Below are 15,967 nucleotides of genomic sequence, written 5' to 3'. Positions count from 1 at the left end.
CTGAGAGTCACAGGGCCCTTTGCTGTCACCCTGATGGTCCCTCCCGCCCCACTGCTCTCCACCAGCCACAGCACCTCAGTGGCCCCAAGCCCTCACTCCTCTGGACCCTTGCACATGCTGTTCACAGAACGCTTTCCCTGCAGGTCCCTGGAAAAATGGCCATGCAAAGGCCTCCTGGATCTTCCATGTTTCACTGTTGGGCCAGCACCCACTGTGCGATGTTGGAGGTGACAGACCACAGGTGGCACTCCACAAACTCTGTCCCTTGCATTCCACTTCCCCAGGGAGGGCTTCCCCTCCCCAGAGTGGGGGTGGGGTGGCAGTAGCAGGGACACAGGTGGCACATAGGAGCCTAGAAACAGGAGCTTTATTCTCTAATGTGCGTACAGCAAGTTCCTTACACAATCAAGGAAATGGTTTCTCTTTCAGGCATCGACTCTTTTATCAAAAGAAAATCCATCCTGCTCAGTCCCACCCACCCTGGGCAGAAGCTGCCCTGAGCAACGCTCTTGGCTCGAAGCTAAAGGATAATGGGAGGGGGGTGGGCACATACCACTGCACCCCTACAATGCCCAGATGCCCCAGGCCTGAGTCAGCCATGAGAAGGCGCAGCACAGAGCAGTCACCCACACACCTACACCTCCCCTCACAGCTCCAGAGCCAGCCTGGGAGGACGTGGAGAGCTGGCGAATGGGGCATGGCCAGGGCCTGCCAGTCAAGGCCTGTGCTCAGCATCCATGACATCCAAGTACTTGGCTTCAATGATTCGGGGCAGCAGGATATAGCTGTGGGGAGGGAGGGACAGGAGGATGAGCCTGGGTCAGAGAGAAGGCAGTGGGCACCCATCCCAGCCCACCCCAGCCCACCCACAGGGCCAGGCTAGGCCTCTCCTCCCCGCCCGCCTATCCCCAGCCCGCCCACTCTCCACTCCTAGACTGGAGCCCCTCCTGCCCACCAGCCACCCCAGCCCACCCACTTTCCACCTCTAGGCTGGGCTGCTCCTGCCCACCAGCCACCCCAGCCCGCCCACTCTCCACCCCTAGGCAGGACCCCTCCTCCTGGGTACCCACCCCAAACCGCCCATTCTCCGCCCCTAGGTGGGACCCCTCCTCCCAGCTGCTGCCCCAGCCCGCCCATTCTCCGCACCTAGACTGGGCCCCTCCTCCTGGGCACCCACCCCAAACCGCCCATTCTCCGCCCCTAGGTGGGACCCCTCCTCCCAGCCGCTGCCCCAGCCCGCCCACTCTCCGCACCTAGACTGGGCCCCTCCTCCCAGCCGCTGCCCCAGCCCGCCCACTCTCCGCACCTAGACTGGGCCCCTCCTCCCAGCCGCTGCCCCAGCCCGCCCACTCTCCACCTCTAGACTGGGCCCCTCCTCCCAGCCGCTGCCCCAGCCCGCCCATTCGCCACCTCTAGACTGGGCCCCTCCTCCCAGCCGCTGCCCCAGCCCGCCCATTCGCCAGCTCTAGACTGGGCCCCTCCTCCCAGCCGCTGCCCCAGCCCGCCCATTCGCCACCTCTAGACTGGGCCCCTCCTCCCAGCCGCTGCCCCAGCCCGCCCATTCGCCACCTCTAGACTGGGCCCCTCCTCCCAGCCGCTGCCCCAGCCCGCCCATTCGCCACCTCTAGACAGGGCCCCTCCTCCCAGCCGCCTGTACCGGATAGGGATCATGGCGATCATGATGAGAGGAAAGATCATCTTCATGTAGGGCAGGGAGCTCATGCCAAAGGCGCACAGCAGCAGCAGCTGAAGCACCTGCAGGCCTGTGAAGTAGTGGATCTTCCTCTGGGGCACCCTCCGGATGTAGTGTGTCGGGGGGTACGCAGTCTGTGGGCGGCAGGGACCGGGTGTGGGCAGGCATGGGGCTGTGCCCCACCCACGCCACTCCCACGCAGGGCCAAGCGCTCACCTGCTCCTTGAGCAGCAGGGCCACGCGCTGGACGAGCTGGTTGCCATCGAGGGAGGTGAGTGCTATGTAGAGGAAGAGGCCATAGAGCACGGGCTTGGGGATCCACTGAAGTGGGACCGGCAGCAGCAACAGGGACAGGCCCACCAGGACGCTGGCGCCCAGCGAGGTCAGCCGCGTCTCCTTCACGTTCACAATCCTGCGGTGCCCCGAGCCACGAGTGTCACCTCTGCGCCCCTGTCCACAGGGCCTCATTCCTCCCTACGTCCCAGGTGGCCAGAGGCTCCCCACTCCTCAAGGTCCATGGCTCTTGCCTGCCTCACACTCACGTGTCATAGATGTGCCCGTTCTCCACACGCTCCTCCACTAAGGCCAGGGCTCGCACGTGCAGCGGGGAGTGGGGGTAGGCTGCATGGATCCAAGGCAGCCCAAACAGAGACAGCCCTGTGTTGATGATGGCGAGGAGCAGGAGGTCCCAGTGGTAGGCAGTGCCCTTCACCAGCCTGCAGCAGACGGGCACTCGTGGACAGAGCCCCACAGCAGAGGCCCGGGCCCCGCCCACCCCACCCTCACCCACCCTCCACACCTGTTCTCCGGTGCATTCACCAAGGCGGCCACCAAGTTTTGCTCGATGAAGAAGAGCATGGACAGCAGGAAGCCGAGGCCCATGGCACTGCTGATGGCCCTCAGGGACAGCGACTGGATCTGCGCCATCGCAAAGGGGCTCTCGCTGGGGTTGTAGCGGAACTTGCTCACTGCAGCAGGGGACAGGCTACTGCTATGCCTGCAGCGCCTGGGGAGCTACCCCACGTCACCCACCGCCCGGCCCCAACTCACTCTCGATTTCCTGGAAGCCGTGGGAGCTGATGAGGGAGAAGGCGAGCACCGCGATGGGCAGGGCACAGTCAGACAGGATCTCGCGCACGCAGGGGTGCAGGTAGGGGCTGGGGACAGCAGGCGCATGAGCACAGCCTTTGGCCCATGCGGCTCCTCCCCTCCCCATGCAGCCCCTCACCTCTTCTTGAATTGGTAGAGGGTGTAGCCCAGCCAGAGCGTGCCCAGCATGATGAGGAGGCTGAGCACGGCAGTCGCCTGGCCTGAGTGTGTGGCCGAGGGCAGCTCCGTGGGGCTGGCCAGGAAGCTGGCGTTGAGGGCAGTGTGGAGGCTGGTGTTGAGGCTGGCACCGAGGCCTGACAGGCTGACAAGGGATGAAGTCCTTTTTGTGTGGTAGTCGTCCAAGTAATGCCCATAGTAGTACTTCCAGAAGACTGTGGACACAGACCCACAGGCCTCAGCCCTCTCCAGCATGTGGCAGGGGCAGGCCCTGGAGGGAGGGGATCTCAGGGAGAAACGGCTCCAAGGGGAAGGTGAGGGGACCCTGCCGACGTGCCCATGCACCCACACTCCTGCCTACTGTCCCTGTTCCATCTCTGACACCTCATCACAGTCGGCCCAGTGCCTCTGCCCCCACGGCTGATCCCACCTGGGGCAGCCCCGTCACCCTCCAGCGTGGGGGGCTCTGCCCTCTGCCAGCCCAGGGCTCCCAGAGCACCGCACCCTTGATCACGGGCACACACTCAGCTTGAGCCGGTCCTATCTGCCCCCAGTCAGGGGCAGTGCAAAACCTCCCACCTCGGCTGAGCGCCCTATGCAGCAGGTGGCCCCCAGCCGCACTCACTTTTAACCATGCCCTTGACAGCATCCAGCACAAACGTGACGGAAATGAAGAGGGCGATGATCTCCTCCGTCGACCTGCCAGGAGGCCATGAGCCTCATCAGAGCGGGTGTCGGCAGGGGGCAGGTGGGGGAGGCCTCCCTGAGCCCCTGCACAGTCCCCTGCCTCCTCCTGCCAGGAAGAAGACCAGGGCCCCAGGCCTTGCCTGAGCCCACCCCAGCCCCTTGGGGCAGCGATATGGTGGGGGCACCCCCATCACCCTGGGGTTACAGGGGGCTGAGCCAGATCCCAAGCCTTGAGGGTCCCAGCAGCTCACGGAAGGGCCAGTCACCTCTTGAAGAGACTCATGACCAGGCTGAGGTTGAAAAAGGCATAAAGCGCGAGGAAGAAACTGTTCCACAGGCCCGTCCACGCGTAGAAGGAGTTGAAGTCCAGGTCATAGTCATCACAGATGACACGAATCACTGCAGGCAGGGGGCAGGGCGGGTCAGGGCCCAGCAGGAACCAGGGGTCTCAGGCACCATCTCCCGCCTCAGCCCCCACTGCACCCTGGATGTAGAGCGCCAGGGGCGCGGTGGTCAGCAGAATCACCAATGGCTGCCCGGAGAAGAGCGCGTAGAGCAGGCCCCCGATGCTCTGCCCGGCTATGGTCTTCTGCACGTCTGTGGGGGTGCGGAGGTCAGGTGGGCGCCGCAGCCCAGGGTCCTGCCCAGCATATCCCCACCCACCGCCCACCGCCAGCCCCTCACCGATGGCCCCGTCTGTGTTCTCGTCATTGAGGGACCCGAAAGCGATGCTGGGCAGGAGGCAGGCGAAGTAGAGGAACAGAGTGGTGGTGATGTATTTGCCCACAGCCTTGTTTTTCCCAATAATGCCTAGGAATGGGGGATGGGAGAGAGGGTTTGCTGGGGATGCAGGACAGGCACACGTGTGGGCCCAAGGCCTGGAAAGCAGAGGCCCAGATGGGCCACGAGGCCACGTACCATCAGTGAAGTCCAAGGGGTACAAGGGGAACCTGCGTGCGATGTCCTCCCGGATGCCCTTCCCGAAAGGGACAAAGTCCTTGCACTTTGGGGGCTGGAGGACAGGACAGAGCGCCTGTTAGCCCTGTCTGGCCCATGCCCCCGCCGACCCTGCTGGCCCACGCCGGCCTCTACCCTGTACCTCTGGGTGTCTGTGGGCAGGGAGGGAGACTGTGCTGCGTTCCTTCATCCTCGGCGCCACTGGACCGTGGCTCACCATGGTGAGCAGCTGTCTCTGATGCACCAAGGCCTCCTTGAATTCCTCCTCTGTGCGGGTCTCCAGGAGCTTCTGGCGGAAGGCGATATCCGAGAACATGGTGGCAAATGTGCGCGCCACCTCCATCGCAGTCTTAGTGCTTTTCTAGGGGTGGAGGATGGGAGTCACATCCACCACCCCTGTGGAACAGAGGAGGCCCTCCCCGGGCCGAGCAGGTGGAGGTGCTCTCCCCATGAACTGGCAGCAGGTTTTTTGTCTGTTTGTTTTTTGTGTTTTTTTGAGACAGGGTCTCACTGTCACTCAGGCTGAGTGCAGTGGCACACTCACGGCTTATTGTAGCCTCAACCTCCCGGGCTCAAGTGATTCTCCCACATCAGTCTCCTGAGTAGCTGGGACCACAGGCACACACCACCATGCCAGGCAATTTTTAATTTTTAACTTTTTGTAGAGACGAGGTCTCACTATGTTGACCAGGCTGGTCTCAAACTCCTGGCCTCAAGCAATCCATCTGTCTAGGCCTCCCAAAGTGCTGGGATTACAGGTACGAGCCACTGTGCCCAGAGGCTGGTAGCAGGTTTTATTCCACAAAGTTCAGGCATTAGTGTACTGTGCCATGATTTCAACCAGGTCAGCAGATCACCACAACTACCATTGATGTATATTTCTGTTATAAACTCATGATTTCTTATAAACTCAAGATATTACTTTTGTCCTAAGCAACAAAAGTCTGTGTAATCACAGATAATGAAACCACAATGGAGAAAAATGTTTACCCAGCTACCTTTCCCCAGTGGTATTTGCACTGTCTGCTGGTTTGACTTTCAGAGAGGATCCAAGCCCATCAGGCACTCTCTCTCTCGCCTGGCCAAGGTGAAGCCTGTCCATGAACCATGAACTCATGAACTCAGTGTCCAGCCCTCATCACGGCAACCTGCTCACCTAGGGGCAGTGTCTGTCCGTCTGTTGCTCAAAGCTATAGTCCTGAGGCACTGTGCATGTTTGCTTTAGAAGAGGCCCATGCTTGGCAAGGCGTGGTGGCTCACGCCCATAATACCAACTTTTTTGGGAGGCTAAGGCAGGCAGATCACTTGAGGTCAGGAGTTCAAGACCAGCCTGGCCAACATGGCGAAACCCCATCTCTACTAAAAATACAAAATAGTTAGCTGGCTGCAGTTTTTTGGTGGTGGCGGGTGCCTGTAGTCCCAGCTACTTGGGAGGCTGAGGCGGAGAATCGCTTGAACGTGGGAGGCAGAGGTTGCAGTGAGCTGAGATCACACCTCAACACTCCAGCCTGGGTGACACAGCGAGACTGTCTCAAAAAATTAAAAACAGGCCGGGTGCCTGTAGTCCCAGCTACTCGGGAGGCTGGGGCAGGAGAATGGCGTGAACCCGGGAGGCGGAGCTTGCAGTGAGCTGAGATCACGCCACTGCACTCCAGCCTGGGTGACAGTGTGAGACTGTGTCTCAAAGATAAATAAATAAAACAAACAAACACAAAACCCCAAAAGAACAGGTCCATGCTCCTGAGGAGGAGCCCAGTGTCAGGGGCTGGGGAATCTGCCTCAAGGCACCAGGCTTTAACTCAGCTCTGGGCTATTGCTCCTTCTGTGTGGGCACCCTGCTGGGGGCCACTCCTTCCAACCCAGGGGCTGCCCTTCCTCTCACATCAGCATAGTTGCATTTGTGGAGGTTCCCGCCATGTCTGAGATTCCTGAGAACCCCATTTACACACAGAAGGCCGGGGCAGAAGCACGAGAGGCTAAGGGAAGCTGAAGCTGAAGGCCCTGCCAAGGCCTTGGGAGGGGTCCTGGCAATCATCTGTTGAGATTTGTTAAATCCTTTTCCTTAAAAGACTCCCGAGGCCGGGCGCGGTGGCTCATGCCTGTAATCGCAGCACTTTGGGAGGCCAAGGCGGGCGGATCACGAGGTCAGGAGATCGAGACCATCCTGGCTACCACGGTGAAACCCCGTCTCTACTAAAAATAGAAAAAATTAGCCGGGCGAGGTGGCGGGCGCCTGTAGTCCCAGCTACTCCGGAGGCTGAGGCAGGAGAATGGTGTGAACCCCGTGGGGTGGAGCGTGCAGTGAGCTGAAATCACACCACTGCACTCCAGCCTGGGCCACAGCGGGACTCCGCCTCAAAAAAAAAAGAAAAGACTCCCGAAATTGTATCAGTTCTGGCTCCCACAAAAAGCACGGTGTCCCAGCCAGGGGGTGTGTGGCCCAGGAAGGAGCAGGGACCCTTAGCCAGCAAATCACAAAGTCAGCCAAGTCAAAGAAGGGCTGACGGGCAGGCAGGCCAAAGGAAGGCCGCATGTTTGAATAGGGATAGTGGTCAAAAGCATTTCCTTTCAGTCAAGGAAATACAAACTTTTCGGCAACCTCTGGGGAAATGAGGACTTGCGGGGCCTAGCAAGATGTTTCTGACACACCCACAGGACCGAGGTGAAGGGGAGGGTGAGGACCAGGCCTTCAGAGGCCAGGACATGTAGGAGGGGACCCCAAGCAGAGGGCGGGGAACCTGGGGCCCTCCTTCTTTCCCAGGACACGGCACTACCCACTCACCATCTTGGGTGGGGCCAGCACCAGGATGACGAACCGAACCTCACAGGAATTCTCCCCCCAGTTCTGTGGGCGAACCAGGCGGCTGATGCACACGTGCCGCTTCTGTAGGGCCTTCATGGTACAGCTGGCAGGGGTCGGGAGGACACAGTGCACAGTTGTACCCTGGGGAGCTGGGGGTCCCCTACCCAGAACCCCCTCGACCTTGACCCCTGGTGACCTCTGCTAGGGAGGGAAAAGAAGAGCAAATGGGATGTTCCTTGGCAGTGCTCCAGCCCTCTTCTCCCACGTTGGTTGGGCCGCCAGAGCCCCAGGACTCACAAGTGGGCCGGCCTCTGCAGGGCACAGGGGACATGGGACGCCCAGTTCCACTGTGACAAGAAGGGGGGCCAAGTGGCCTGGCAACTCACATGATGCAGAGCCACGACTGCTGGTACTGCACCCCTGTCACCGTGGCGGTGACCCCTTGGATGGTATCTGACAGCAGGTGGACTGAGGAAAGAGTGAGGGGGAGGGTGGTGGGTCAACAGTCCCCTCCCGACACCCCCACCCGGGCTGGGAGACCGGCCTCACCTTTACCCTGCATGGGTGCCCCGGCGTCAGTGAAGAGCATGGCCATGAGCAGGTCCAGGTTGCAGTTGGGCTCGTTGTTATCAGGGTCCTGGGCGAAGCGGCGAAGCATGGTCCGCAGCACGTTATCCAGGGAGGTGGCCGTCTCGTTCAGGACGATGCTGGCCTGCGCCAGGAAGCCATCTAGATCGCGGTGCGCACGGATCTCTTCCTTGAAGTTCTTTAACTTCAGGTACTGAGGGGACCCCAGGGACAGAACCACACGGGCCCATGTATGAGATGCTGTCACTGCCTGGTCCTTCCCTCCCAGCCAGCCGCAGCAGTCCAGCCCCCAGCCCCCAGCCCCCAGCCCTGGGCTGGTTGGAGCTCCCTGTTGAGCTGCTCCTGGAGGCATGGGAAGAGGGGAGCAGCAGGAGGATTCTCAGGGAAGCCATCACCTCAGCCCCCAGGTAGAGGCCCCAGGACCACCTGCAGGACAGGCCGTTCACCTTTCGGGAGGTGTGCAGGAGCACACAGCCACCGGAAGTCGCTTCATTCTCTGCTGGAGAAAAGCGGGGAGGGCTCAGGGTGCCACCCTCTCCTCAGGTCGTTCTTAGTAAGGCGAGTCACACCTGCCCAGTCCCGTGCCCTCCCCCAGTCTGCCCCTGCTGCAGCCCCCGTACCAGTGTTGGTGGCCTCCATCTCAAGGTTGACATTGACAAAAAAACGGATACTCTCGCCAGACACGATGGAGGAGTTGGCAGTGTCGAAGGCCTCATCCCCCAGGATCTCCTCTCGGGCTTCGAAGGTGTCATCTGTGTCACACTTGTAGTAGCCTAGAGACCCAGCTGCTGCCAAGAGAGACCCCCAAGAGCAAGAGGGCCTGGCTGTTAAAGTGCCGCACACAGGAAGGAGGGGCTCCAAGCCCAGGGAGCAGGGACCTCTGGACTGTCCCACTCTCGGGCCGTGGTGGGAGACGCCATCCCACAGGCCAGGAAGGCAGCTTCTAGTCCTGCCCCAGCCCCACGCAGGACATGGCAGCTGCCACACAGTGACTCTCCAGCATTCCCTAGCCACTGAGACCAGGACCCTGCGCAGCTTTGACCCTTCAGCGTGAGAAAAACATGTCCACTCCAGACACATTGGGGCAGGCACGGAGTGCAATAATGCAGATGAGACTGCCTGGCCCCTGCTCTCCCAAAGTAGGGAACACAGGGAAGGCAGAGAAGCTGCAGTATCCACATGTCTCTCACACACACACACACACACACACACACACACACACACACACACACACATACACACACACACACTGCCTTGTGGGCACAGGGTCTTAGAGCTCCCCCTCCCCAGGAGGGCAGGTGGGGAGAAGCATCGAGGCTAAGAGACCCAGTATAAGTATCAGACAAGGTCTAGGGAGCAGGAAAGCCAGGGAAACAGAGCCAGGGGCTGACAAGGGAGAGGACCCCAAGGCCTCATGTCAGCCCTGCCCCCATCGTGCCCCCTTCATGTCCTGGGGGCCCTGGGTAAGGGCACATGGAGAGTGAGGGTGTGTAATGGCACCTGTGGGATGTGGATCCCCAGAGCTGAGAGTCTGCTCCCCTTGGTCCTCAATTCCTGCAGCTGGCCCGCAGCACACCCCCCTTCCTACAGGAAGATTTCCTGGTAACATGCAAATATTCCTCTGCCCTGAACCCTGCGGGGGATCCCTGCAGCCTACAGATCACAGCCTGGGCCAGCCCTGCTTCCCCTGCCCTGACCACTGGCTCCTCAGGCCACCTGGTCAGCACCCTAGGCATGCCAGGTCCTGACCTCCAAGCTGAGGGCTTCCCTCCCTGGAGGGCCTTTTTCAAGACTCACTTGGAACCTCTTCCTCCAGGAAGTCCTCCTAAATCCCTGCCTCACCCCTGGCCACTGGCAGCCCTTCCTGTTTGTGGGTCCCCTAAGGTTCCTCACTTGTAGGTACTCCCAGGAAAGGGGCCCTTGTAGCCCAGACCCCACTGATGCCTGACAGACACCTGTGCAGAAACAAGGATGGGTCAGCAGCACGCCTGCACCTGCCAGGGAGTGACTCACCCTGACTCACTTCTACTTCCACCGCCAGTTTCCTTGGCACATCCCAGGCCCTGTTCCCCCAGTGTCCTGAATTTAGCCTGGGCCCCTTCTGGGCAGGAAGCCCTAGTGCCTCCTGCATCAAAGTCCCCAGGGACCGGTGACCCCCAGGCCCAGGCCTGCACTACCTCCAGAGCCCAGAGAAGAAATATTAGGTCAAAAGACATCCTCGCCTTTGGGAGGCCAAGGCGGGTGGATCACGAGGTCGGGAGATCGAGACCATCCTGGCTAACACTGGCTAACATGGTGAAACCCCGTCTCTACTAAAAATACAAAAAGAAATTAGCCTGGTGTGGTGGCGGGCGCCTGTAGTCCCAGCTACTTGGGAGGCTGAGGCAGGAGAATGGTGTGCACCCAGGAGGCGGAGCTTGCAGTGAGTGGAGATCGTACCACTGCACTCCAGCCTGGGCGACAGAGCGAGACTCAAAACAAAACAGAACAAAAAAAAAGACATCCTCGCTGCTTTGGTTCTGGAGCTCATGACAAACTCCTTCCTCCCCGTGTCAGGCTTGCCTTGTTTAAACTGTCTGGTTCCCCTGGACCGAACTTGTCCCAGCCCCACCCTGCCCCTCAACCAGCACCCACTAGTCCCCTCCACTGCCCTTCACACAGCCCCATTCTTCCCCCGTCCTTCCCCTGATGCCCTCAGCTCTACCTTAGGCTTAGTGCTCATGTCCCCTAGATTAAGGACTTGCCCAGCTGACACTACCAGGTCCCTGGGGGGCTCCTGCAATGCCAAGTCCTAGTCCCAGCCCCATACGTAACCTGCCCACCAGCAGCCTAGCACACAGAGCCCCCATGGCCTGGGGGCCCTGGGTAAGGGCACATCAGCCCTGTGTCTACGCACTGCTCTACAAACAACCCTCGAATGGTCAGGTCACTCATGGGGCTAGGCAGAGGACACAGCCTGAAGCCAGCCCAGAGACATGGGGAGGAAGACAGCTGGACTGGTACAAGCAGGGACAACAGGAAGGTGCCCGAGGGACTGCAGCACAGAGGCCTTATATTTCTTTAAAGAGACAACGACAGACATCCCTCCAGGGCTGGGTGAGGACAGAGGGATAGGCGCATACAGAATTCTTGGCCCAAGGCTGGTCAGATAACAGGCCATTGTCACAGAAAGCCTTGGGGAAGAACCCCAGAGGGTCCACCTGGTCCAAGTAGCCCAGGAGAAGGGGCAGCCTGCCCTCCCAGGTCCACGGGGGATCCGCCCATGTCTAGCTTCCTGGAGAGTGGAAGCCAAAAGCATTGCAGCACTAGAGTGGCCCAGACAGGCGACCAAAGCCACAGGACTCCAGTGGGTAGGCTATGTGCCCTGGAGGCTTTTGCCGGACAAGCTCTCTCTGCACACGCACACTCCCCGAAAGGTACTCACTTGAATCCTCAAAGTATCCATTCTGCGACATGGTGGGAGAGTTTTCTGCAAGGGAAGCGGAAAGGTCACTAGCCCTGGACCTGCTGTGTGCACCTGTCTCCCCGCCCCCCGACCTGGCTGATTCCTTCACTCTTCCGAGGGATGCAACCCAGGCCACCCTAGGGAGAAAGGGAAGCAGGGGACAGTGCTGGGGAGGGGGCCCCATAGCAGGGGAAGCCAGCCTTCATCTCAGAAATTCAATTCCTTAGCCCATCTGCTAGGGGCTGCCCAGGCGGGCCAGAGGCGAGGAGGAGAGACGTTCTAGGGATGTCTTCCCACCGAGTTAGTACCAGTACCATGTTCGCTAATCCAGGTTTTCCTGAGAAAACCCTGCCCCGCTGCAGCGAGAGGAAGGGACCCGGCCCGAGCGGGCCTCTCCCCCTCTCTCCTCCGATGCCAAGGCGGGGGATCTCTCTGCACATCCCTCTTCTCACTCTCAGACCGGTCCTGGGGGCCATAAACGCCCATTGCAGGCGCAGTTCCCCCGACCCCTGTCACGCGCCCCGGGTCACACGGGGGCCGACAGGCAACGGTCTCCACTCCTGGGACCGCGTCCCGGCCGCCTGGAAGGCAGAGCCGTTGGTCCAAAAGTGAGAACAACTGGGGGTGGGAGGAGTGTCTGAGGGACACATGGGTCGGGGGAGGCTGCGCCCTCCCTGGGCCGGGCCCCGGATGGTCCCGGCTGTTTGTGCCTCGCTGTCGGAGGAAGGAAGCGACAGGAGGGGCCGCGTGCACGAGAGGAAAGCGCATCCAGACTCGGAGACCCCGGGGGTCGGGGCGCAGGATGTGAATGTAGGCGCGGGGCGGGAGCCGGGGCTGCATCCTGAAGTGGGGGGCGGGGGCGCTGGGGCGCGTCCCAGGCCGTGGGAGGGACAGCGGCCGTGGGTGGGCTACGAGGGTCTGGGAGGGTTGGGCCGGTGCACACTCCGCTTCCGTCCCGGCGGCCCACGTGCAGGTAAAGGGTCGTACAAACCTGGGTCCTGGCCGGGACCCAGGGCTGGCCCTCGTGTGTCAGAGCAAGGGAGAAACTGCTGCGGCCGCGCAGGGCACGGTCAGGGGTCCCGGGACTCCCAACGCCAGGCGGCCCCCACCGCGGCGCCGGGCGGGAAGATGCCCGGGCGGAAGGTTAAATGAGACCTTCCGAGGCGGCGGCCGGCCGGGCTCCCAAGAGCTTGGCGCTCTGGGCGCTGGGAGCCCCACAGCTCCGCCCTGCCCACTTTCGAGCTCCCCGCCCTCGACCCGCTGCATCATCTGTTCAAACCTGGTAAGAAATTCAAGACGGCGACAGCAGATCCCTAATGAAACCAAGCGCGCAGTGGCCGCGAAGCCGCGCCCGGGCCTCCCGCACCCAGGCCCTCCTCCCCGCGGCTGGGAATCCCGCAGCCCTCTCGCCCACCGGCCCCGGCCCGCGCAGGCCGACGGCATCCGCGTTCTCCCCGGGGTCCCCGACGGGAGACGGTGGCGGAGACCCGGGCGGCCTTCCCGCCGCGCCCCCGGCTTCAGGCACCCACCGCACGGCTGGAGATGGAACACGCGCCTGGTGGCCGCGGCCATGGCACACTCGCGCACTCACGGCCGGGCTCCTCACGCGGCGCTCCGGCGCTTCTGGACCCCAAACTCGGCGACTCGGGCGGGCCAGCAGCGGGAGCCGGCGACACACCCCCGCGCCGCGCCTGGGTCCTAATGCCGCTCAGACGCCACGCCCGGGCGCGGTAGGCAGAGCTGCCGAGGGCTGGGACCCGGCCGCCCGCCCCGCGCCCTCACCCGCAGGAGGCTGCTGCAGCCGGGCTGGGCTGCTCCCCGCCGCCCGCAGCTGCTGGGCCAAACCGAGTAGACCCGGCTCCTTCGAGCCTGTGCGCGCCGGACCCAGCGAACCCAGCGTCACGGGGTTAGGGGCCGGACGGGGCCGGGGAGCTTCTGGGAAAACGCTCCACTGGACCACGAGCCCACCGAGCTGTGCGACTGAGGCAGACCCCGGGAGGGCTTCCCCCGCGTCCGCTTTAAGTACGCGGCCGGCCCCTGTCTCCTCCTTTCGACCGGGGACCTCCGCAGGGCCACGCCCGCTGGCTGCCCCGCCTCCTGCATTTATCCCCATAGCTCCGGCCGCAAGTCCTTCTCCTCCTCCTCCAGGAAGCGCTCCCCGACTGACTAGACGGACCTCCGTGCATTCCCCGGGCTACGCCCTCGCCCGCTGAGACGGCGCTCTCCGAGCTCGGCTGCTTTGGGTTTTCGCTGCGAGCCTCGCCAACTTATCTACCAGCCTCTTCGCGCCCTCGGCCTTCTATTAGGTCAAGGTCATGGTTCGCCCCCTTTTTCCTTCCCAAAATGTCCCTTGCTCCCTGTCCCCTTTCCTAGACCGGCTGCACCCCGCCCGGGGACGTGCCTTTTCGGGCGCTTAGTCTCCTGCGAGTAGGGCGTGTGCGCGTGTGGGTGCGCGTGCTGCGATGCGGTCTGGCAAATGCAGCTGACGAACCCCTGGCCTGATCCACGGTGGCTCCCAGTAGAAGGCTCCACAGCCCTTGGAAACGGAGCACGCAGCTCCGTAAAGCGCTAACCAACCTCCCGACCTCTCCGGCCGCCAGCGCTTTCCGGCTCAGCCGCGCTGAGACGGAGTCCTCGGCCACTGTGCCCCAACCATGGCAGAGGAACGGGGTCAGGCCGGGGCAAGCCCACCTCTGCGAAGGAAGGGCTTCTGGCGCGTTGGGGAAGCCTCATGCATAGTTTGGGTGAGTAAGGCTGGCCCAGTTCCCCTCCCGGCAAGATAAGAACGCGTTAGGAGGGAAGCACTGGAGTGCTCCTCTTGGCGATGGACGGCCTGGGGCTCCGCGACTGAGTACACCACCCTCCTCCAGCGCGACTCCAGGAGGCCTTGTGGAAGATCCCGACACCATGACCTGCAACTGACTTGGGGCTGGCCACATAGTATTTTAGCAGGGGTGACTCTGGAGAGACACCAGGTCATCCTGTGCACCCCTTGGGACCTTTCCTAGACGCCCTCTAGCTAGAGCTCCAGTCCAGGCACTGACTCCTGGGTGGCCGGTGGAGGCTGAGGGAGAGCTGAAGGACACAGGCGGATGTCGCCCCCGGAGCATGGCTGCATAGGTGGCATGCACGCTGGATCCCTGAAAAGCCACCTTGCCACCCCCAGCCTCTCCCATCTGGGAATGCCTTGGCTTCTGCACCTGCTCCCAGCAGCTCCCAAACACCTGGTCCTTCCAACCCACTTGTTCCAGGAAAGCCTCTGGGATGGAGGGCGCTTCCCCTTACCACAGTCTCCTCAGCGCTCCTCAAAGGACCTAACCCCTCAGCCCACTGAGGAAAGAGGAGCCCATGACCAAGCCTCCCCTAGTCGGCTATGGGCCCCCTCTGTCCCCTCCCTGACCGTCTCTCAGAGGAACTGGCACTGAGCCCTTCTCTGCTACACCTGTGCTCTGCCCCTGCGGTTCTGTTCCCTCGGCCCTCCTGGAGGGAACCCCTGAGGCCCACACCCCTGCTGCCTCCAGACTGACCCTGTTTCAGAGGCTGTTTCCTTCAGTCCTCCCACCTGCCTCCTGTCCTGTGTAGATCAGACGCTGAAGGCAAATACTGGTGCCCCAGATCTCCTGTCCTGTGCCCTACTGGGTCCTTACATAGGCAGGCAGGTTGAGGGACCCAGATGCAGGCACCCACTTTCCCTCTCATTCCCTCCCTTGGAGTCTCAGACTTTACTGGGCTGTGGACTTGAAACTGTAACTGCTGGGTTCCACAAGGTGCACCTAACAGTTTTCTGCTGTCCTCCCCTGATGCCACTTATCTTGCCTGTGGATTGTAGAATCTGGGGTCTGAAGTAAATGTATAACATCTCATTTTTAGGCCGGGCTTGGTGGCTCACACCTGTAATCCCAGCACTTCGGGAGGCAGAAGTGAGAGGATTGCTCAAGCTCAGGAATTCGAGACCAGCCTGGGCAACACGGTGAAACCCCATCTCTACTAAAATTACAAAAACTTAGCCAGGCCTGGTGGCACACGCCTGTGGTCCCAGCCACTCAGGAGGCTGAGGTGGGAGGATTGTTTGAGCCAGGGAGGTCAAGGCTGCAGTGAGCCAAGACTGCATCACTGCACTCCAGCCATGGTGACAGATGGAGACCCTGTCTCAACAACAACAACAAAAAGGCTCATTTTAAAAACAAAACATTCCCCGGCTGGGCGCGGTGGCTCACACCTGTAATTCCAGCACTTTGGGAGGCCGAGGTGGGCAGATCACAAGGTCCAGAGATGGCGACCATCCTGGCAAACCAACATGGTAAAACCCCGTCTCTACTAAAAATACAAAAAAATTAGCTGGGCATAGAGGCGCATGCCTGTAGTCCCAGCTACTCGGGAAGCTGAGACAGGAGAGTCGCTTGAACCCGGCAGGTGGAAGTTGCAGTGAGCCGAGATCGTGCCACTGCACTCCAGCCCAGGCGACAGAGCGAGACTCCGTCTCAAAAAAAAAAAAATTCCCTTAGAGCCCCTTGCCCTCCGGGTGCTG

At 61.4% G+C, this 15,967-nt stretch overlaps 1 protein-coding gene across 15 annotated transcripts; it reads right to left on the bottom strand.

The window, feature by feature from the left end:
* Nucleotides 1–350: 350 nt before the first annotated feature.
* SLC4A11 (solute carrier family 4 member 11) lies at nt 351–13,495 on the bottom strand. 15 transcript variants are annotated; one of them, XM_009233413.4, is made up of 20 exons: nt 12,969–13,495; nt 11,419–11,463; nt 8,615–8,782; nt 8,441–8,490; nt 7,956–8,187; nt 7,793–7,874; nt 7,386–7,509; nt 4,746–4,964; nt 4,565–4,658; nt 4,331–4,456; nt 4,130–4,243; nt 3,913–4,045; nt 3,585–3,658; nt 2,922–3,174; nt 2,744–2,850; nt 2,493–2,661; nt 2,236–2,409; nt 1,910–2,105; nt 1,658–1,827; nt 351–785 (listed from the first exon to the last, which is right to left on the bottom strand). In XM_009233413.4, exons 1-20 carry the CDS (start codon nt 13,009–13,011, stop codon nt 716–718), a joined length of 2,643 nt encoding a protein of 880 aa, XP_009231688.1. In that variant the 5' UTR covers nt 13,012–13,495; the 3' UTR covers nt 351–715. The 15 variants fall into 15 exon arrangements, with proteins under 15 accessions (XP_009231688.1, XP_063576796.1, XP_063576795.1 ...); XM_063720726.1 differs by having other exon boundaries at nt 8,441–8,493; nt 8,615–8,779; XM_063720725.1 differs by having other exon boundaries at nt 8,441–8,493; nt 12,969–13,488.
* Between the last annotated feature and the right edge of the window lie 2,472 nt (nt 13,496–15,967).

Source organism: Pongo abelii, chromosome 21 (genome assembly GCF_028885655.2).
Source record: "Pongo abelii isolate AG06213 chromosome 21, NHGRI_mPonAbe1-v2.0_pri, whole genome shotgun sequence".
NCBI classification, from domain to species: domain Eukaryota; kingdom Metazoa; phylum Chordata; class Mammalia; order Primates; family Hominidae; genus Pongo; species Pongo abelii.
The sequence above is the reverse complement of the archived record's forward strand: the minus strand, read 5'-3'. Positions and strand labels throughout refer to the sequence as shown.

Bases quoted from the DNA above. Each gene is read 5' to 3' on its own strand.
- SLC4A11 (XM_063720737.1), bottom strand. From the start codon at position 12,279: ATGCAGCCCCGGCTCCCGCCCCGCGCCTACATTCACATCCTGCGCCCC. The intron at 8,768-11,418 runs GTGAGTACCTTT...CTGGGTCTCTAG, and splicing joins TGGATACTTTGAGGATTCAA to GCTACTACAAGTGTGACACA. The intron at 2,106-2,235 runs GTGAGTGTGAGG...GGGGCACCGCAG, and splicing joins AACGGGCACATCTATGACAC to GATTGTGAACGTGAAGGAGA.